The 23,518-nt window shown below is 42.4% G+C and overlaps 1 protein-coding gene across 1 annotated transcript in view; it reads left to right on the top strand.

Annotated features, from left to right (window-relative positions):
• TAF3 (TATA-box binding protein associated factor 3) overlaps positions 1–23,518 on the top strand; it is a 191,726-nt gene that overhangs the window by 165,531 nt on the left and 2,677 nt on the right. Inside the window, exon 5 of the mRNA XM_004588508.3 lies at positions 20,369–20,618. Within this exon, the coding sequence (XP_004588565.2) occupies positions 20,369–20,618 (250 nt within the window). The remainder of the gene's footprint in view (positions 1–20,368; positions 20,619–23,518) is intronic.

Here is a 23,518-nt window from a genome sequence, read left to right as displayed (position 1 = left end):
TATTTTGTGGAACTATTTCATCTTTGAGGGGAGCATTTAGCTTTGGCATTGTTAACGTGTTTACTTATGCTATACCCAGATTCCTTCTGAAATATTTAAGTCCTCAGGGCAGTCTCCATTTGAGGTGGATTTTTCTTCATTGAATGCATTATTTATATGAAGTGTAATACTACAAATAATTACTTTATAAGACTGTTTTTGCTTTGAAATTTATGTGTCAGATTAGCCTGGCAAGCTAAATGGCAAATGTTAACCGTTTATTCATATGTTTGCAAGTATCTGATTTTTTTAAACTGTTTTTTTTTTGTTTGTTGTTTAGATTTTTTTCTTATTATTGGAGAGACAGAAAGGTCTTCCATCCCCTGGCTCACTCACCAAATGGTTGCAATGGCTGGAGCTGAGCCAATGTGAAGCCAGGAGCCAGGAGTTTTCTCTGGGTCTCCCACACTGGTGCAGGGTCCTAAGGTTTTGGACCATCTTGACTGCTTTCCCAGGCCACAAGCAGGGAGCTGGATGGGAAGTGGAGCAGTCAGGAAATGAACCAGCACCCACATGGGATCCCGGTGGATGCAAGGCAAGGACTTTAGCTGCTAAGTTACCATGCCAGGCCCTAAAAAAAAAAAAATAAATAAAGCCTATATGTTGAGTGACATTGTTTCTGCTATATCAAGTTGTCAAGGACACATTTTTCCTTGGTCATTTCATCACTACCATGTATTTTTAGAAGTAAGCTATTATCACTGCCTGCAAATATCACTTTAAATGCTTATTTTTGTTGAATACAACAATCAGATTTTTGAAAGAAAAATTTTTGTATCCCATTTGTTTGCCCTTGTTTAGTCATTGCACAGTTTTTCCTAACAGTGTGCAGTGTTAAGCTTAGCTTTGCCCCCAAGTTATCACAGAGATGGTCCACTAGAAATTCAAGCATATAGTCTGTGAGTATTTTAACCCAGAGGAAATAGTCCCAAAAGTCCCAAGCATGGCTTAATGATCTAGCTAAGCTCATGAGTTGAATTAGAAACAGTCACTTTGGCTGTAGATTTATGCTCTCGTTGGCCTGGTTTACTTTTACCACTGAGAACTAGGGGTAAGACAAAAACCCCACCCAAGATTGAATGAGAGGGGAAAAGTGCTAAAGGCAGGAAAAAGAAAACAGTAGACCCCCAAAAACGGGCAAACAGGGGTGGGTGTTGTGGCACAGTGAGCTAAGCCTCCTCTTGAGTCTTAGAGGCAACAGTCACTCAGATGCCACCCACTTGGGAAGCTCTATGAAGTTCTAGACTCCTTTCTGGCCTGGGCATTGTGGCCGTTTGAGCAGGGCAAAATATAGGAGAACTTTCTGTATTTTTTTTTTATGGGTAAGACAGTCCCATATTGTTTCCTTCATATATCTGATGTAAAAGGGGATTTTAAGAGAGAAGCCCCACCCAGTCTCCCACCCACCCCAGGTCCCAGATGTGGGGCATGCTCCGAGGATCTTTCTCAAGTGGTTTTGATTGTTCTGCAGTTATGAATTGCAGCCAATCTCACAACTCCAAGCACAATGAAGTCGTTGAAGAATCCACTGATTGACATAGTCCATCTTTGAGTCTCTACTTGCCCAGTTTTTCGCTGCCAACATATAGCTGAGGTGGTTGACTTGTTCTGTCCTCTGTCTTTTCATGGTTAGGGTTCTGAGTCCAGCAGTTCGATTGGAGGGATCCCCAAAGAAACTTTGTCTGAGGTGTTCCCAGACCAGATTCCTGTATGTACTAGCAAGTACAGGGCCCGGCACAGTCCATTGCCCCAATCAGCTGGTGGCTGCAACTGCTGGGTTGGTTCCGTTTTCAGCCCCGTCTTCCATTGGAACCAATGGGTGCTGCAGTCCAGCCTGGTTATACCCAGCACATGCTCGGTTCTCACACGGATCAGTGTGGGCTGAAGCCTAGTCAGAGCGACCCACAATAACCCCCACCAGGCCTGCCCCCTGCCCTGGTTTGCCAGTATGTGCAGCAGACCAGTCCAGTCTGTCCCACATCCCATTGGGCAGTTGTACATGTCAGTGGGTTTTAAAGCTTAGTTCCATCTAACCAGCTCAACTATCCAGCCCTCACGGATGTTGTTGGCTGCCTCTGTCTAGCTACCCCAGTCCCTGTCCTAGTTTTCATTCCCTTCCATGGGGGTGGTAACCCAAGAGGGAGGAGCCCTCTGTTTCCCTCCCAGGCTGTCCCACTCCCGGATTATGCATTCTCCAGGTAGTTCTGTGGTTTGACTTGACCGAATTAGACCCCGGTGCCAGCTTCTGATGTGGCTAAGCCTCAATAACCCTCACCCACTCTAATTGTAGATTACACCCAGTAGAATCAATCAGGCCAGCCTGGCTTTTCCCTGATCCAGTCCACATGAGGCCCACAGGTGTTGTAGCCCTGCCTAGTCTGGTCTGCCCCCATCCCAGCTCACGCTCTCCAGTGGGAGTAGCTGTCCAGCAAGGGAACCACCCCTTAATCCCCTGCCGGCTCTGCCCCCTCCCTTCCTGGTTGTCACGTGTGCTGTTAGGTGCTGCAGTCACATCTGGAACAGGCAACCTCACCTTGGCATTCCGTGTTGTGTACTGCTTTTGTTGCAACCGAACCTGCCTCGACCTACGCTGTTCCGGCGTCTGGATTAGCCAGTGGATGACGTGAACTGATTCAGCCTGGTCTGCCCCCGACCCATGCCAAATGTATGCCAGTGGGACTCTTTCCATGACCTGTTCTGGGCTGTTTCCTATCATGCTTCTTGCGCTTACCAATAGGGTCTGTGTCCTGCCTGAGGAGTTGCCCAGGCTTCTCCATCTGAACCCTCCCAATGTCAGATTTTGCGCATACCAGTGGGTCCATGAGCCAGCCCTACTCAGTTCACCTCCTGTGGTAGCATGAACAGTGGCTTTTCCTGACTGCCTTCAACCCAAGCTGGTTCTTGCTGTTGGATGTTTCAGCCCAGCCACGGATCGTCCATACAGCTCCTACATGGCTCAGTAGGGGTTGAGACCTAGCCTAGTGCGTCCCACATCTACCCTGGTCCTCCAGTACACCAGAAGGTGTTGCACACACTCCGTATTTTAACAATACAGATATGGAAGCATAGGGGCTCCTGCGCTCCTTTCTTCCCTATCTTCCCCACCCCTGATTTTTTTCTCCAAGCTTTTAGCAGTGGTATATTCATTCACTTCCATAGTGTACATGTACCATATTTTCTTTATCCAGTTGTTACTTGATAGCCAGGGTTGGTCTGCATCTCAACTGTTATAAATTGTACTGCTATAAACATGGGGGCACAGTTAACTCACTCATATGCAGATTTTATTGTCTTTGGATGTATTCCCAGAAATGGGATGACTGGGTCATATTGTAAATCTGTTTTCATATGCCTGAGAAATCTCCATACTGTCCCCCATAATGGTTTGTGTATCTAAAATGGGATGTTAGCATTGAAGGCAGCAGCTTTACCTGCTATGTCACAACGCCAGCCCCAAAACACGGTTGTGGTTTTTATTCTAGAAGAACTGTGGGACCACAGTTCTACCTAGTATAAGATGTTACCCTATCTTTTCACATAGCTGTAATGTCTGAGTCATCTAAAATTGCCCGCGTGCGCTCTGTAAAAAACAAAGCCCTCCCCCAGAAATGGGAAGAAGAAATAGAAAGCTTGGAAACAGTGATCACTCCCACTTCTCCCTAACCCTAGATCCTTCCCACCCTGATCAACTATGCAAATATCAACAAAAATTTTTAAAAAGAGGGCATTGAGAATCATTAGTTTATTAGGCTCATTCATTCTGATTTAAGACATATGGGAAGAATGAATCATGCCATGTTTTATCTTTCTCTCTTGTGATTCAAAGTGAAGCAAGTATGGCATAATGTCTTACTACATTTTTTTTTAATCATTCCCATAATTTTGGTTTTTAGCTGATAATAAATATAGGGAGATTCACATTGCATTCCAGCTAGACTATTTTAAAAGTATGTGGACAGGGTAATTTTTGAATTAACTCTGCTTCTTTTTTTCTAACATTCCTCTGTATAAATTCATTTTTATAAGTTAGTACTTGTCCTGTAAAATGTTATTACTATTTTTTAAAAAGATAGTAGATAGAACATCTTCTTCCTCTGCGAGTAATGTATCTCTCTCTCACAAATAATACGAAAATAAATTGATTTTTTAAATGAAAAAGTTCGTGGAAAAAATGCATTTTATGAATAAGCTGCATGGATTTTTAAAAATTCTTGCACCAAAGTGAACTTACCTTTCAGTTGCACTTGTCTGTGAGCTTTTTGGAGTACCATGATGTTCAGTTAGTTACTACCTCAGCCAGATGAGTGTGTGTTTGTGTGTGTGTGTGTGTGTGTGTGTGTTTGTATGTCTGATGCTTTAAATACATTTATACCATCTCCTCCCATGCTATTTACAAAGGAAAATGAGAATTCATGTTTGGCATAGTGAAGATCAGTGGCTGTTTTCAAATTTTAATATATTTTGAAGTGGTGAGGTTGAATTTTTCCAAGCATGACTTCAGTAATAACTGAATTTTATACCACTAGTGAGATACAAATCTTAATCACAATCTTGTTCATTTTTCAAGTTCACTGACTATCATCTTATTGCTTTTAATGTTTTCAAATAACTTGCAATGTTATTGATCTTTAAAAAAAAGAAAAATAGTGTAGGTATATCTTTTATGGTTAACTTGCAACTTTAACATATTTTCACCTAAAAGCATCTTTTACAAATCAATTTCTCATCCCACATAGAGTCTAAGCTCAGGACTGTTGAAACTAAAGTTTCATTCATATTGAGTGTTCAGTTTTATTTGGCTTAGCTTTTTCTTAATACAACTGCCATCTTGTTGTCTATGAAGAAAGAGTAGCCTGGGAACGAACATTAGTGTAATGAGGTGCTACCTGAGACACCCACAACTTATACAGGTACCAGTTCATATTCTGGCTTCTCTACTTTTGATCTAGCTCCCTGTTAATGTTCCTGGGAACACAATGAATGATGGCCCACATACTTGGGCCCCCTGTACCCATGTGGGACACGTGGATGAAGCTCCTGGCTTAGCCTGGCCCAGCCCCGCCCCAGTCACTGCAGCCATTTGGGGAGTGAACCAGAAAATGGGTGATCTCTCTTCCTTGCTCTCTCTATAACTGACCCTCAGAAAAAGTATATAAAATGTAAATTTTCTTTAAAGGTACAGCCTTTCTGAAATTACAAAATCATATAGAGACTCTTTCTTAATTTATTTTTATGTTATCTGAAAGAGATTCAGACCAAGAATTACCATTCACTGGTTCACTCTCCCAAATGTCTGCAACTGTTGGGGCTAGAATGAGCCGAAGCTGCGAGACAGTAAGCCTGTTGGGGTTGTGTGTGTGTGTATGTACACTCAATGTTAGAAATGCTAGAATCAGGACTGCAGCCAGATGTATGTGTGTGTATATATACTCAATGTTAGAATCAGGACTGGAGTTGGGTGGGTGTGTGTGTGTGTGTGTGTGTGTACTAAATGTTAGAACAGGACTGGAACCCGGACTCAAACTCAGCCACGCTGATACGAGATGCAGGTATCCCTAGTAGCGTCTTGATTCTCTTAACCTTCTGAAACAAGGCCAAAGCTAGATCTAAAGTAATATAGAAATTCAAGTGACTACTTCCAGCTAAAAAAGTTTTTAAAAGGTTTATGAGGGGGGCCTGGCAGCGTGGCCTAGCGGCTGAGGTCCTTGCTTTGAATGCCCCGGGATCCTCATATGGGCGCAGGTTCTAATCCCGGCAGCTCCACTTCCCATCCAGCTCCCTGCTTGTGGCCTGAGAAAGCAGTCAAGGACGGCCCAATGCTTTGGGACCCTGAACCCGCGTGGGAGACCCGGAAGAGGTTCCAGGTTCCCGGCTTCGGATTGGCGCTGCACTGGCCGTTGCGGCTCAGTTGGGGAGTGAATCATCGGATGGAAGATCTTCCTCTCTGTCTCTCCTCTCTGTTTATCTGACTTTGTAATCAAATAAATAAATCTTTAAAAAAAAAAAAAAGGTTTATGAGGGGCCTAGAGCGGTGGCCTATTGGCTACATTCCTCACCTTGAACATGTCGGGATTCCGTATGGGCACCAGTTCTAATCCTGGCAGCCCCGCTTCCCATCCAGCTCCTTGCTTGTGGCCTGGGAAAGCAGTTGAGAACAGCCCAAAGCCTTGGGACCTGCACCCACGTGGGAGACCTGGAGGAAGTTCCTGGCTCCTGGCTTAGGATCTGCTCAGCTCCAGCCATTGTGGTCACTTGAGGAATGAGTCATCACACAGCTGATCCTCCTCTCTGTCTCTCTTCCTCTCTGTATATCTGACTTTCCAATAAAAATAAAATAAATCTTAAAAAAAAGAGAGAAAGGTTTATGAGGAAAGTAGAATTTGAATAAAACCATAAAGGATGAATAATATTTGGAAATGGAAAAACATGAAGAGGTAAAATAAAAGCAAAGAGGTATCAGGCAAATAGCTAATGAGATTAATAACACTTTGCCATAAAACATTTACATTGTGTTCTGTTGACATAGTATATGTGTACGTGTATACATCCTGTTATTTTTATGATCCTAAATCATTCTACGTTGAATGCATATTACAACTTTTTTGACCTTTAACATATTTAAATTAATGTTTTTAGACAAAGGATAAAATGGTTTACTTTCATGTTCCCATGACCTGGATAGATTTAACACAGGAAAATTTGTCAGGCTTGCTTGGTCATTTTCTGTTTCCTTCTTTTAAAAAAAAAAAAAAAAAAAAAGAAGTATATGTTGTTGGTTTTTATTTATCTTTATTTCATTTTATTCGAAAGGCATAGAGACGGAGAGAGGGATCTTGCATTTTAATTCACTTCCCAAATTCATACACCAGCCAGCGCTAGGCCAGGTCAAAGCCCGCAGTCTGGAGCTCAAGCCAGGTCCCCTGCAGGTGTCGGGCAGTCATCATCTGCTGCCTCCCAGGGTGACCTTCATAGGAAGCTGGAGCTGGAAACAGATTCACAACTTGAGTCTGGACATTCCAGATTGGGATACTGGAATCCCAACCAGCACACTAATTGCCTACCCTGGCTTGGTCTACTTCTTTTGTCCTTTTTTTCCCCCTGAGGCATGTCCTGGTGAACCCAGGCCTAATGTTTCACTCCCTTATACTTAAGTATTCAGGTTTAATTTTCATGTATACTCACAATGCTATTATCATAAACAGGATTCTCCTTGCTGTTCTCTAGTACCTAGTGTTTATTCAGATATCCCTGTTTGCCTCAGGAATCTCTTTTGTCGGTTGTTTATCTCGATCAGTGTCCAAGCTAGACTTAATGTTTTCAGTGGACAGCCATCTCTCATTTCTAGTCCACACCATAGCCTCTCTCATTTCTACAATGCTATTGACTCGTTTGTTGTTGACAAATCAAGCCATTTGTCCAGAAGACAGTCTCACCTGCATTTGCTTGTTTAAACGGAGATTTATTTTAATTTGAAAGGCAGATTTTCACAAAATAGGAGAGACACAGAAAGAGATCTATATTCTGGTTTGTTGCCCAAATGGCCACAACGACCAAAGTTTAGCCAATCTGAAGCTAGGGGCCAGGAACTTCTTGCAGATTTCCCACGCGGGTGATGGGGCCCAAGGATTTGCACAACCTCCACTGCTTTAATCAGGGAGCTGGATCCGCAGTGGAGTAGCCATGTCTTGATCCCACGCACTATGGGATACTAGTGCCACAGGCGAAGGCTTACTCTACTCTGGCACCAGTCCCACTGTTCGCTTCTTTACTGTGTCATTTAAATTACTGTTCTGTCCATATAACAGGCATTTAACTCCATAGACTTGAGGAAAGTTTATCCCTTACCACCATTAGCAACCTTTTTTTTTTTTGTGAAAAGCTACTATTTTCAGCTTTATACGTGTTGTTGTATCACATCAGTAAGTATGTGATGTCTGGCTGACGCACTGATACTGAATCATTCATTTCAGTAGGCCTTGTGTGTTGCCGGATTCTTTTTTGTTTTTTAATTCAGTCGTTCCTTCTTCATTTATTAGCTGAAGTCCTTCAGTAGAGGTGTGCTTCTCTCCTCTAGCTAGAACACTGTGTTTGCTCTGAGGCAGTTCACACAGGAAGGCAGGATTCATGCTTCATTTTGTTCTTGTGCTTGCCAGGCTTCAGCGAAAGGCATTGATGGATTTTATCCCATTGTCGGGCTTTGAAAGAGTCTTTCCCCTTTCACACCCACCTGTGTCTCTTCATTTTTCTTCTCTCCCTCTCTCCTCAATCCTTTTTTCATATTCACAGGGTCCCATCCTCACTAATGGAAACTCCTTCACGTTTGCTACACAGTTTCAACACAGTTCTATTCATGTTAGGTAGTTTTTTTTACTCTCTGATACCCAGTTTTTCAAGTTAATCTTGCATTATTTCCACAGACCAGGAAATTGCCATTTCTCTAAGGAGCATTGGTTCCTTTTAGTGAGAATGGTTTTGAAAAATCCCCATCTGGCACTAGAGGTACCCATTGCTAAGAGGGTGGAGGATGTCATTACTTCTAGGTCCTTACAACTTACAGGACTAGATATTAGGTATGTTTATAAAGAAGACACAAAATATTATGAGCTTCCTATTACTTTTGGGGGGCTTATTTCTCCATCTTTTACATTGCAAATCCTCACTTTTACAGCATTGTAATTTCCTACTTGCTATATTCTATAGGAAGTATATAAAAAGAGTCTGAAAAGAACAGTACCACTATTTCAGCCACTAACAAAGACTATCAAATAAAATTTAGTAGTTTTTTCAATATTTGTTCTTAAAGTAGATTCTATGGGGAAGTGTTGTAGCATATCAGGTAATAAAATAATTTGCATTATGGGCAGAATATTGTGGCATAGCAGATTAAACCAGCACTTGGGGCTTCTGCATCCTATATCATATTGCAGTCCACTTCAGACTGACCCGTGGGGTAAGGCAGTTTCAGCCGCCTCCCAGAATGGCTGCTGGCTTGCCAAGGATGAAGAGCCATCCAAAGGACAGCACAAACCACGTTGACTTCCATGACCTAAGGTTGGACTCTCGTGTAATCCTTTTCAGGCTGCAGGGAGTGTGCAAATACCATACTTAGGTTTAGGATTTGGGAGACTTTAATAAGTTAAAAGACAAAAATATGAAGGGCACACCCACACACCATTGATCCAATTATGAATTTTGTCATGGCAGTGTGAAATCTCATTAAGAGTTTTTTTTCCCTGTATTTGTTCTGAAGAGAGTTTAGTTTAGTTTTTTTACATTTTATTATTATTATTATTTTTATGATACAGTTCCATAAGCTCCTGGCATTTCCGTTATCCCCTCTCCAATTCCCTCCCCCCCACCTTGTTCCTCTATATCATTACTAACATATAGTTCTTCATACACAGTCCTATGTCCATCATTGTGGGCATGGACAATGGCAGAGTCCAGCATCCTATTGTCAAGATATAGTGAACAGTTTCATTGGGAGTCCATCTTTGTCTAGAAATAGAAATGCATACTACATCGTATCCTCACATCTGGATGTCAGTCTCCATTTCACAGCTACTGTACATCCCCCTATTCCGCCATCTTGATTCTGTCAGGGAGTTTAGTTTAAAATGCAACACAAGATTTTGTTTCTAAAGGTCGGTGATAGTGCTGGGCTTCTTAAAAATTTTTAAACTGAAAAAGAAAAATGAATTTGGTGTAAGAAATACAGTTTTTATCAAAGTGGTTTTCTCTCAAACATTGAAGAGCTTCCTTGTTAAAAATTTATGTAGGGACCGGCGGCGTGGCCTAGCGGCTAAAGTCCTCACCTTGAAAGCCCCGGGATCCCATATGGGCGCCGGTTCTAATCCCGGCAGCTCCACTTCCCATCCAGCTCCCTGCTTGTGGCCTGGGAAAGCAGTCGAGGACGGCCCAATGCTTTGGGACCCTGCACCCGCGTGGAAGACCCGGAAGAGGTTCCAGGTTTCTGGCTTCGGATCGGTGCGCACCGGCCGTTGCGGCTCAGTTGGGGAGTGAATCATCGGACGGAAGATCTTCCTCTCTGTCTCTCCTCTCTGTATATCTGACTGTAATCAAATAAATAAATCTTTAAAAAAATTTTATGTAAAATTCTTAGAAGTAGTTAGAGCAGTTTTTGGGGTTTTGTTTGTTTTGTTTTGTTTTTGCTCGTGGCATAATATTGTTACCATTTACAAATGGCTGTTCACCTTTTGGGATAAATAAGTAAGCCATTGTGAGGGAACTTGGGAACTTTTAAACTTTGTGTGCAGTTTAGTGGCCAGTTATTCAGACTTTGATAATTAAGATTACTGGTTTCATAGTGTTTGCACACAATAGCTGAGTAATGAAGATCATGAAAGTCCCGGTGCAGACATATCCAAATTGTGTTCGCCCCTAACCTTGGAGGCTCCTGTGGGGCTGGGCAGGCAGGGATTGGCTCTTATTGACTTGTCAGCCTGTAAGTTTGCATTACAGGCCACGCAGCTCGTGACCTATTCTGTTTGTTTCACTGTTTTGTGGTGGGGAAACAGGTAAAGAAATCCTACTGAAAATCCCTCCTTCTGCACGTTTTGATGAATAACGCCAGTGTTTATAGCAGTTAGTGCACTGTGATCAAACCCTCCAAAAGATGTAATGTTAGCAGCATGGAGCCATTGAGGAGAACAGCTGTGGGCGGTGTTGGTTTCTCTGTGAGACGCTGCTTATTCAACAGAAAGCTCTGCAAGAGAACTTAGCATGCAATTAAATAGGAGGAATAAAGTGATACTTCAGGGAGAAAAACAGAGTAGCAAAACACAGGCTACAGGTAAGGAACAATACAGATGGACAATAAAGAAGGCCAGCAAAAACCCAAAATTATTTGTGCAAAAAAAAATAATTAGGTTAACTGTTGATAGTTTATCTCCTAAGAATTGGTAATTTGATGTTATATCCATGTATTTTCCTTTAGAATTAAAGTTCTACAAAGTAATAAAACTATTGCTTTTAAAACTGTATATTCAGCTACAAATCACTTAGAAGAAACTAAGATAAAAATAGCTTGAACTGTAATATATTCTTTTGAACTTCAAAAGAATTGGGAAAAGTAGGTTACTTTAGTGCCTGTATAATACATAACTGTTTCCTTAAAAACAAATGGTTGAGATATATATTGTAACTTAAAAGGAGTAAATAAATAAGCTGAAAGTATTAGGCGTTCTAGAAATATACATAGGTGGGACTGGAGCCGTGGCACAGTAGGTGAAGCTTCAGCCTTTGGCACCAGCATCTCATATGGGCACCAGTTCAAGTCTTCAATGTTCCACTTCTGATCCAGTCCCCTGCTCATGGCCTAAAAGACAGCAGAGAATGGCTCAGGTTCTTGGGCCCCTGCACCCAAGTGGGAGACCCAGAGTTGGTTCCTGGCTTCTGGCTTCCCACCAGCTCAGCTCTAACCGTTGCAACTAGTTAGGAAGTAAGCCAGCAGAAGGAAGATATCTCTCCTTCTCTATGATCCTGGATTATATATCTTCAAAAAATGTAGGCAGAAATTTCTGGATTTCAGATACAAGCACATAAAACGGTCCAATACCTTTATCTTCATTATCAACAGTGATAATTCAAAAGCATTATCATAGGCACTATTATCAGGCCTTTAAAAAGGTAAGGAAGAAATAGAAGAAAAAGTAAAAGAAAATTAAAAGGGATTAGAAGAGTTGGATAAGGCAATTAATTATGCGTTGAGCATGTTAAAACCAATCCCAAAGGGGCTGGTGCAATGGCATAGCAGGTTAAGTATCCAGATATGACACCAGAATCCTCTGTGGGTGCCAGCCGGAGACCTGGCTGCTCCAGTTCCTATCTAGCTCCCTGCTCATACACCTGAGAAAGCAACAGATGACCCAAGTGCTTGGGTCACTGCACTCATGTGGAAGACCCAAAAGAAGCTCCTGGCTCCTGGTTTGGCCTAGCCCAGCCATTTTGGCCATTTGGGTAGTGAACCAGAGAATGAAAGATCTCTGTCTCTCCTTTTCTCTCTGTAACTCTGCTTTTCAAATAAACTAAAAAAAGAAGAATTTCCTGGTTGCAGGATAAAACCATCATGATGTAATTCTGCCTTGTGTTGGTGTCGTAAATGCATCTTAGTCTGGACATGATTAGGCAGCACAAGGAGAATTAGAATGCACTCTCACAAGCAAAAATCCCAGGTGTCTTGGGACTCCTTAAGAGTAGTAGTTGAATATCAGTCACTCAAAACCATGTCAATTAACTCCATAATGTTGTAAACTGTTGTTGATGTTATGTTATGGCTTTTAATTGGTCGGGATGATATTCTGCCAGCTCTACTTTTAGACCAGAGATGGTCTCCCCAAGAAACTGTTGAATTTATCTGAACAATAAGATGCTGGACTCTATGCATGGTACATTCTTGCAATGAAAGAAGCATGACTGGATTTGAACTGTAATACTGCAATAAGGTGGAGTAATCCACCATGGGGGGAGGGTACAGGGAGGCCTATGAAACGGTGTCATAAAATGAAATGTAATTATAAAAAAGAGTAGTAGTTGAGCAGGAGGGTAGGCTGGAAGGAACTTCAGAAGAAAAAGGGAAATTGACCTATATTTTAAAACATGTTAAGTGTATTGTTTCAAAATCATTTTCATTTTCTGAGGAAGGCTGAGAGAAAGACACACAGAGCTCTTCCATCCACTGGTTCCCTCCCCAAATGCCCACAGCAGCTGAGGCTGAGCCAGGCTGTAGCCAGGAGCCTGGAACTCAGGCCATATCTCCTGCATGGGTGGCATCAGGGTTGCACACTAGCAAGAAGCTAGAATAGGGAGCAGAGCCAAGACTCAAACCTGAGCACTCCAGCACAGGATGTGAATAGCCCAAGCAGTGTCTTAACTGCTGTGCCAAATATTTTCTAGCATTTCAAAGTGAAATAATTACAGAAAAATTTCTTGGTAATAGACAATATATTTATTAAAGCTGATGATTTTTTTAGCGTAATTTTCACTGAACTTGGCAGATTTTAGGATAGTCCGAACTGGCTTATAACTTTAACAAGACATATGTCAGCAGCTGAGGCACAGAACAGTTTTAGGAGGGGTGTGCAGAGAAATCGTCAATACCCCAGTGAGGAGTAACTTATTTTCGTGTCCTACCTAGTAAGGTGTATGTGAGTCCCCGCTGACCATTTCCTGTCTGGTTCTAAGCTTCCTTGTTGTTCTCTGTCTATTCTAATTTTTTGTTGTTGTTGTTTATTTTGTTTTGTTTTTAGGGGGGGCTCTGGGGTGACCCTGAAAACTGATGATATCTTTTTTTTTTATATATATATTTATTATTTAACTTCAGTAATTACATTGTATTATGTGACACAATTACATAGATACTTGGGTTCTCCCCACCCCTCCCCAAACCCTCCCACCATGGTGGATTCCTCCACCTTGTTGCATAACCACAGCTCAAGTTCAGTTGGGATTCCCCCATTGCAAGCGTATACCAAACATAGAGTCCAGCATCTTATTGTCCAGTCAAGTTCAACGGCTTCTTAGGTATACCCTCTCTGGTCTGAAGACAGAGCCAGCAGAGCATCATCCCAGTCAATTGAAAGCTCCAACATACCATCAGCAAAAATTTACATCATTATGGAATTAATTGACATAGTAATGAGTAACCAACATGTTAAAAGTAAATGCGAGTTCCCAGTCACCTTCTGTGACCACCTCACCTATACTTCAATCTTAGTTTATACACAACATATAACATTCAAAACATAACATGTTATATATAACATCATATCATCTTAAATTAAGGCAAACATGTGGTATTTAACCTTTTGGGATTGGCTCATTTCCCTTAGCATTATGGTTTCCAGTTTGGCCCATTTGGCCACAAAGAACTGCATTTTGTTTTTTTTAATAGCTGAGTAGTATTCCATGGAGTAGATGAACCATAGCTTTCTTATCCAATCCTCTGTTGGTGGGCATTTTGGTTGCTTCCATGTTTTTGCAATTACTGATTGTGCTGCTATGAGCATAGGAGTGCATGTTGGTTTCTCATAAAACAAGTGTTCTGGATATATTCCTAGGAGTGCTATTGCTGGATCATACGGTATGTTGAATTTGAGTTGTTTGAATATTCTCCATACTGATTTCCATAGAGGCTGTACCAGCCTGCAGCCCCACCAGCAGTGGAGTAGGGTTCCCTTTTCCCCGCAACCTCGCCAACAAGTGTTGTTGGTGCTTTTATTCATGTGGGCCAGTCTTACTGGTGTTAGGTGGTACCTCATTGATGTTTTAATTTGGATTTCCCTTATTGCCAGGGAACTTGAGCATTTTTTCATATGTTTATTTGCCATTTGGGTTTGTTCCTTTGTGAAGTGTTTGCCCATTTCAAGACTTCTAATACTGCCTAGTGACTCAAAGCTAAGTAAAATACAAATCTTAGGAGCCAGCATTGTTGCATAGTAACTTAAGCCTCTACCTGTGGCACCCACATGGTCACAGTTGAAATCCTAGCTGTTCCACTTCAAAAGATGGCCCAAGTTCTCGGGCACCTACAACCGCATGGGAAACCCAGGGGAAGTTCCTGGCTCCTGGCCTTTGCAGCTATATCAGGAGTAAGCCAGTGAATGAAGGATCTTTGTTTCTCCTTCTCCCTTTGTAACTCTGCAAAAAACGTGCTGCTTATTGTGGATATAAAGACAGATATGCACATAATCAGGATACAAAACAGCAATGGGTGTGATATTTCTTTTTGAAAGATTGAGTGATTGATTGATTTGAAAGGCAGTGTTACCTAGAGAGAGATTTTACATCCACTAGTTCACTGCCCAAATGGCCACAACAACCAGAACCGGTCTGGTCTGAAACCAGGAGCCAGGAGCTTCTTCTGGGTCTTACCCAGGTGCAGGGACTCAAGTATTTGGGCCATCTTCCACTGTTTCCCCAGGCAGGAATCTGGATTGCAAGTGGAACAGCCAGGACATGAACCAATACCCACATGGGATGCTGGCACCGTTGGCAGCAGCCTTCTTCACTATGCCATGGCACCAGTCCCATGATGTTTAAAAAGAAAAAACCAAGCAGATTTATCTATCTGTTGGGACACTACATGAGACACCCAGACCAGAGTACTAGGATTCAGATGCCAGCCTCATACCTGTGCACAACTTATAGGACAGCAGATGATGGCTCGAGCACTTGGGCTCTTACAGCCTCAGGAAAGACCTGAGTGGAGTTCCACACTCCCAGCTGCTGTCTGATCTCAGCCCAGATGTTTTAGGCATTTGGGGAGGGACTTGATGTATGGAAAATCTTTCTTTGTCCCTCTGTCTCTCTGCCTTTTAAATAAAATGAAAATAAAATTTTAAAAAGGAAACTAAAAGATCCAAGACTGTGAGCCAACTTTGGTTCTGTTCAAATCTTTTTATCTTAATAATGTGTAGCATAGTTGCATGAGGTGGTCTTCCTTCTCCATCTCTTGGCCTCTTTTTTAGTAATATTTAACAGCGATACACTCACTAAATTGGAAACACTAAATCATGCAGCTCTTTGATTAACCTCATGGCTTTTATTCCACAGATGTGTTGCCAGCATTTGCCTTATGGGCATTAGCCAATGCAGCAGGCATTGTGATGTAGTGAGTTAAGCTAGTGCTTAGGATATTGGCATCCTATGGCAGAGTGTCAGTAATGCATCCTAGGAGGCAGCAGTTACTGGCTCGGGTGCCTGAGCTCCTCCTGCCACCCTTGTAGGAGAACCAGGTGCAGTTCCTGGCTCCTGACTTCAGCCTGGCCTAGCCCTCTCTCCCTCCCCCCACCCCCTGCTTTCTGCGTTTAAAGAAATAAAAACAAGTATTTTTTAAAATATTCTAGTCAGGCCATTATTTTTCCAATAAATTGCTGAGGTATAACAAGCAGAAAGGTTGAGCTAGTTCTTCAGAATGCAATTCAATTAAACCATTATTTGGAGTTCCTTGAAGTGTTTTAGATATGTACCCTTTTTTAGGAAAAGATTTATTAGGGCCAGCGCCTGCATCTTATGTGCACACTGATTTGTGTCCCGGCTGCTGCATTTCCAGTCCAGCTCTCTGCTTGTGACCTGGGAAAGAAGAAGCAGTTGAGGACAGCCCAAAGCCTTAGGACCCTGCACCAGTGTAGGAGACCTGGAAGAAGCTCCTGGCTCCTGGTTTTGGGTTGACTCAGCTCTGACCGTTGAGACCATCTGGGGAGTAACCCAGCAAATGGAAGTCTTCTCTGTCTCTCCTCTCTGTAACTCTGTTTGTTTGTTCAATAAAAGATTTATTTATTTTTATTGGAAAGGCAGATCAGATTTTACAGAGAGAGACAGAAAGATCTTCCATCCACTGGTTCCCTCCCCAAATAACCACTTTAAAAATAAAATAAGACTGTTTAAAAAAATTTATTCAGGCCACATGGCTTAATTGGGTTAAGCTGCCACCTGAAGTCCTAGGATCCCATATCACAACCTTTTCAAGTCCCATCTGCTCCACTTCTGATCCAGCTCTCAGCTAATATGCCTGAGAAGGTAATGGAGGATGATATAAGCCCTTGGAACCCTGCACCTGCATGGGAAACCTGGAAGACATTCCAGGCACCTGACTTCAGCCTGGCTACTGCCGTTGTAGCCACTTGGCGGTAAACCAGCAGGAGAAAGACCTTTCTTTCTCTCTCTCTCCTCTCTCTTTTTTCTCTGTAACTCTGCCTTTCAAGTAAGCAAAATAAATCTTTAAAAACAAATTTATTTGTTTATTTGGAAAGCAGAGTTAGAGGGAGAAGCAAAGATCTTCTGTCCACTGGGTCACTCTGTAAATTGCACAATAGCCAGAATTGGGCAGACTGAAGCCAGGAACCAGGAACTTTATTCAGGTCTCCCGCGTGGGCGGCAGGAGCCAAAGCCCTCGTGATGTCATCTACTGCCTTCTGTGCGCCCTTTCAGGAAGCTACATCAGAAATGAGAATTAGCAGGGACTCAAACCAGCGCTTCCATATGCAGTGCAAGCATCCCAAACAGCTTAAGCCACTGAAGCACAACACCCAGCCCATGTTCTTGTTTGCTTGTCTTTTTCTTTAAAAAACAAAACTGGATCTTACTATATAAACAATCCAAAATTGTTTTCTAAGCATACCAGTAGTGGTGTGTGTGTGTATGTGTGTGTGTGTGTGTGTGTGTGTGTGTGTATATATAAAATCTGTGTGCAACACCACTTTGAATAATATATTTTGCTCATCATTTCATCAGTTCCCTATTTTGATGTATTTCAAACTAAAGTCATTCTTGTTTTCTGTTATCTTGCAGCTTTAAACAGTGCTTTAGATAATATTCTTCACCCCATGTTTGTGCCTAGTTGTCTGTGTCCTACATCCTCAGATACATTTGTAGAACTGTAATTGCTGATAAAGGGCTTGTGGTTTTTTAAGGTTTAATAACCTCAAGAGCCAAAACCATGAGCCAGGCACACACCCCACCTTCAGTAAGGTGGGCAAAAGGGCGCACTTAGGGGCCAGCATGATGGCTCAGTTGACTAATCCACCACCTGCAGAGCACCGGCATCCCATGTAAGTGCCAGTTCATGTCCCGGCTGCTCCGCTTCCCATCCAGCTCCCTGCCTGTCACCTGGGAAAGCGGCAGAGGATAGCCCAAAGCCTTGAGACCCTGTGCAAGTTCAAAACAAGTTAAAAGCACACATTAATAACAAAATACTTATTGCTTATGGTTATCAGCAAATAACCAAAAAAGCAAAACTTACCTGCTAGGTTTTGTTTTTGTTTTTAATTTTGCTTTATTTGGGATTTCCCCCCAAACTCCCACCCCCGACAGGTTTTGCCTGCTAGTTTTAACGCAATGCTTGCTTCTATAGGAGGGGAAGGAGACAGGTTTTTCTGGAGCCGTCATGGCGAAGGCTAAGATCGTTTATCTCTGTTATCTAATGTGTGTTATGTTGTTTTCTCTATACTTGCAATGGTCTATAATTGTAGTAAGCTTTTTTTTAAAAAAGAAAGTACATTGAATTAGACTTCAATTTAAAAGTGGCTACTCTGGGCCTGGCGTGGTAGCCCAGCAGTTAAAGACCTCACCTTGCATGCACTGGGATCCCATTTGGGCACCAGTTCTAATCCCAGTGGCCCCGCTTCCCATCCAGATCTCTGCTTATGGCCTGGGAAAGCAGTCGGAGACAGCCCAAAGCCTTAGGAGCCTGCAGCCACATGGGAGACCCAGAAGAGGCTCCTGGCTTCTGACTTCATGTCGGCTTAGCTCTGGCCATTGCTGCCGCTTGGGGAGTGAATCAGTGGGAGGAAGATCTTCCTGTCTCTCCTCCTCTCTGTATATCTGCCTTTCCAATAAAAACAAATCTTTTTTAAAAACCTGCTACTCGGGCCCGGCGGCGTGGCCTAGTGGCTAAAGTCCTCACCTTGAAAGCCCCGGGATCCCATATGGGCGCCGGTTCTAATCCCGGCAGCTCCACTTCCCATCCAGCTCCCTGCTTGTGGCCTGGGAAAGCAGGAGAGGACGGCCCAAAGCTTTGGGACCCTGCACCGGCGTGGGAGACCCAGAAGAGGTTCCTGGTCCCGGCGTCGGATTGGCGCGTGCCGGCCTGTTGCGGCTCACCTGGGCAGTGAAACATCGGATGGAAGATCTTCCTCTCTGTCTCTCCTCCTCTCGTATATCCGGCTTTCCAATAATAATAAAATCTTTAAAAAAAAAAAAAAAAAAAACCTGCTACTCATTCTCCCAAATTCCTCTATTTTTCTGATCTTTAATTTTCTCATCTATAACCTCCTTGAAGTTCTTGAGAGAACTAGATAAACTGATAATGTTTGCCAAGTACTTAGTCTGTTGTCTAGCCTCTTACCTGTAAGGCTACATTCAGAGAAACACGTTGTTGAATGATTTTGCCATCATCTGAGACAGCTGCTATGCCATCACTAGGTGACATTCTGTGGGACCACTGGCATACATGCACTTGACAAGTGAAATGTCACAGCACTTGATTGTAGTAGACTTTCTGGTGACTTACCCAGAGTCTCAAAACCAGCCATGGCAGCTCCCGGATTTGGACTCAGTCATTGTGAGGCCAAGTCTAGTACCGTTTCCACATCACAGGAATCGTAGGAGTCATAAAGAGAATCACCATCACATAGCTGAGTTATCACACGGTAGCACCACCAGGAAAGGAGCTAACGCTGCTCGTGTACACCGCTGACACCTGCCTGCTGTCACCCCCATGTCCCTGCAGCCCTTTGAAGGAGTTTAACATGTTTAATGCCAGAAGTCAAGCCAAAGCCAGCACTGAAAAACTTCCACATGTTTGTTTTCAGTGTCATTGACGGTATTAAGTCATTGCGATTAGTGGCTAGATGTTAACCTCTGTTTTAAGCCACAGGGTCCAGCAGTTTAGGCTGGCTTCAAGTGTGGTCATTTACAATGCGGGAATCCCCACAGCCTCCAACAGTGTTTATTAGATAAACAGGTGTTTATTTCTCCCGCATGTGCCAGGTCCTCCCTAGCTCTGCTCCACACCAAATTTTTCACCCTGGAGTTTGAGGAATAAAAATAGTGCCTTCAATCTGGGTCATTAGAGGACTTGGAGCAAGCAGGGAGAGAGAGAAAAGTTAACTTGCGTGCTGGTTCTCAAAGCTGCGTTTGAAAAGTGACACACAGTTCCTCTGCCACAGAAGCCACATGGTGGATCTGAAGGCCGCAGAGGCGACTGAGTGGCCGCAGGAAGGAACCGCCAGGTTCCTTTTTTTTCTCATGATGCAGTTTCTTATGCACAGGGATTTCCCCTTGCAACTCCCCTCCTCACTGCCTCTTTTCCCCCGTATTATTACAAGAGCATAGTCCTTCAACTACAGTCACAAGCCCATCATTCTGCTATTTAAGTGTATCATAACATTGTAAGGAAGAGACAATGGTAGAAAGTCCAGCCTCCTATTGTCAAGATGTATTTAACAGTCTCATTGGGAGTCCATCTTCTATTCAGGAGTAGGGATTCATACTGCAATGTGTCTTCACTGCCTGGTATGCTATCCTCAATTAACACAGTTTATCTATGAGAATATATGGATATACCTAATGATCCTGTATTTTGCATGAACATTCAGGCAGTTACATTTCAATGAACCAGACATGCATATTGGTTTCTGAAAAGAGAGCTAAGTATGTAGTCATTGGGGCAGTTTTGGGAAACAAAAACTGTAATTAAAAAGTTAGTTGGTAAAGGGCCTTGAACTCTCATTTTGGTTGCTATGTCTTCAAATATGTGGTTTCACCTGATTATCCCATTTTGACTTACATTTCTCTCTTTTGTTCACAGTGTCATCAGCAAAGTTGTTCCAACCCCCGAGGCTAAGCCAAGCCCCTCTCTGAATAGACCTAAAACCCCACCACCAGCCCCAGCCCCTGGCCCGTTGCACGTGAACCCCACCCCCATGCCGTTACCACTCCTTGCCCAGGCCGCTGCGTGCCCAGCCCTGCTGCCCTCTCCAGCCCCCACCATCTCCGGAGCAGGCAGCTCCAAGGCTCCCGTACGCAGCGTGGTGACAGAGACTGTCAGCACCTATGTGGTATGTATGCTTTGTTGGCCCAGTGCTTGGGAAAACCTGTATTTTTATTATAAAATGTTTTAAAAGGAATTCTCATATGAATCATTATTGAGCTTCAAAAGCAATGCTTCTGAAACGGTTGCATTTTCAGGCTTTGGGCTGAGAATATTACATTAGTGTGTTCATTTATCCGGTCTCCATTAACGTCAGAGTATTGCTTTTCTTTGTTTCTTCACCCTTGCTTTGGAATATGAATATGTGTGTGCATTTTATATAACAATTTCAGTATATAAATCTAGAAATGAATAGATCTCTTGAGTTCTCACCTTGGATTTTTCTTGATCAAACAACGAAATTATTCACATAAGACAGTAATTTAAGTTATATGCACAGGTCTTATGAGTTGAGGGGTGATTCTGAATAGTAGCACTGATTATAATATTTCGTTGGGTGATATCCAGAATGTATACCATGGCTTGCATCCTAGATGGAAATGAACTTTCAGACCTAGAGCTTCCTAAGAATGCATGAAGCATGCCTTCAGATTGTAAAGCTACCCATGTTGAGAGAGTCCACGCTGTCTCAGGACTGGTTTTAGGTATTTTTCCCTGTGCTTACTTGTTTCAGGTTTCATTCAAACTCTGAATTCAGTCTGCTCATGAAGTATTTATGTCCCTGTGTTCTTTGGACAGTGCAGTGTAAGCAACACACACAAAAATGGTTCAAGCACCAAGCTGCTTGCCTCCCAGGCTGTGGTGTGTTAGCCTGATGATGGCACTGCCCTTTGTAAATAACTGCAAGCTGGCAGGGCAGGACCTTGTTGTTGTAAACCACCCACTATTGCCTTTCTGTAAAAAATTATGAAAAGAAATTTCAGCAAATCCTTAGGTATGATGAGGTATTTGAATATTGAATATTTGAGATATTGTTATGCTAAAAGAAGTATTAAAAACTTCTGTGTATTCAGAGAGGATGTAAAGACCTGAGAAACTAACAGGAAAATATTAAATTGGCAGCAAGACAAAAATAGTCAGCCATACAGCAAACGGTCAGTGAACCGATGCATTGTTCTCCGTGCTTCGCTGAGGCACCCTCATCCTGGGACAAGTTGATCGTGAGGGATTTTATGTTTTACTCAACCTGTGTTTCTTCATAAATAACCAGGAATTTTGTGTTAGACTCAGTAGTCTCCTTTGAAAAACGTAGCTCTAAAAATCCTGGTCATCCCATGGGCTTTTTTGACATAACTCCCTAGAAATGGGTCCAGTTGGAAGAGACAGTTTGGGTGAAAAGCCTTCTAACTCCTAAGGAGAGTTTTCTCTGGACAGAAGACAATGTGTGAAGTATGTCCTGGTCTAACTATGTCAGATTAATGACACAGAATGCTGAATTCAAAGAAGAAATTCAAACGCATTCCCAGTGTATTTCCAGTGTGAAAGAATCTGGGAAATTTAGTTTCTTTTTTAAAAGGTCACAAAGTTCTGTAAGTCTGGAACTGAAATTTTGCTTGCAATATTTATGTGTTTATTCATTGCTTTTTTTAAGATATAAATTCAACTTCTTTAGATCTCATTAGTTTTATATTTGTATTTTGGTAAATTGTTCAAAACTTGTTGAATTTTGCTACCTGTTCTAAAATTGTTATATTTAAGTATTAAATATTTCAGGCAGTCCTCTTTAAAAAAAAAAGATTTATTTACTGATTTTTTATTCAAAAGTCAGATTTACAGAGAGGAAGAGAAACAGAGAGGAAGATCTTCTATCTGTTTATTCACTCCCCAAGTGGCCACAATGGCCAGAGCTGAGCTAATCCGAAGCCAAGAGCCAGGAACTTCTTCCAAGTTTCCAAAGCAGGAGCAGGGTCCCAAATCTTTGGGCCATCCTCAACTGCTTTCTCAGGCCACAGGCAGGGAGCTGGATGGGAAGCAGGGCCACTGGAACTAGAACCAGCACAAATATGGGATCCCGGCACATGCAAGGCAAGGACTTCAGCCGCTAGGCTACTGCACTGAGCCCATCAGACCGGCCTCTTAATATCTCATTAATGTCTATGTTTTATAAAGAGCAATTTTGTTATTATTTCTGAAAAAGTGTGCAAATTGAACAAAATGAATCGGTCACAGAGCAGAAAAGCTGGTTTTCTCTGAACCTGATGATGTGATGGTAGGAATCTCATTTAAACTCTTTAGCTTTAGTTTTACTATTCTAAACTTGTTCAAAGTTTCTTTGACTGTGGTTAAATAATTTATGATGTTTGAGAGAACTCAGTAAACTGTTAAAATGTTAATAATGTTACCATGGATGCTATGACAAAATTCTTATGTACCACAGAGAGTCACACAGCCTTTTAATTTGAAGAAAGGTCAACCAGCAACAGGTCTGGCCATGCGTGCTAGCTCCAGGGCATAAGATGCTGGACAGTGTGAGCCACAAGGCAGCTAGTCCATAGTAATTGTTGATTTTCTGCCCCTATTACATTTTCTGCTAAAAGTAGAGAAGGCAAAGTCGGAGATGTAGTTGCCTTACATATCTCTGTGGAAAGTTTTCCTATCAACATAGTCAGTCTTTATAGAGTTTTTTTCCAGAAATTGTAGGCTTTAAAAGTAAGCTCATCAGTAGAATGAAACCCCTGCACCTCCAATACACATTTCACACTCAGAGGAAGCCCCTGCTGTTCTGCACAGCTTGTCAGTGTTCCCATTGAAAGTCTGGGGAGAGCCTACACCTGGTAGAACACACTGAAATGATGAGCTGTCTTAGTGTAAAGATTTTGAAAATCAGCTCGTTTTCTTTTCAGGGCCCAAATAGAATTAATTTCTTCCAACTTGGTTCTGTTGCTGTGAAATTCGAGAACGCGGTACAGGCAGGGACTCCTCGTGTTCAGAACTCAAGACTCCAGAGCATATAATATTTGTAGCAAA

Source organism: Ochotona princeps, chromosome 10, assembly GCF_030435755.1.
Source record: "Ochotona princeps isolate mOchPri1 chromosome 10, mOchPri1.hap1, whole genome shotgun sequence".
NCBI classification, from domain to species: Eukaryota; Metazoa; Chordata; class Mammalia; order Lagomorpha; family Ochotonidae; genus Ochotona; species Ochotona princeps.
Note: the sequence above shows the minus strand (reverse complement) of the source record. Positions and strands in the feature narration are given on the sequence as shown.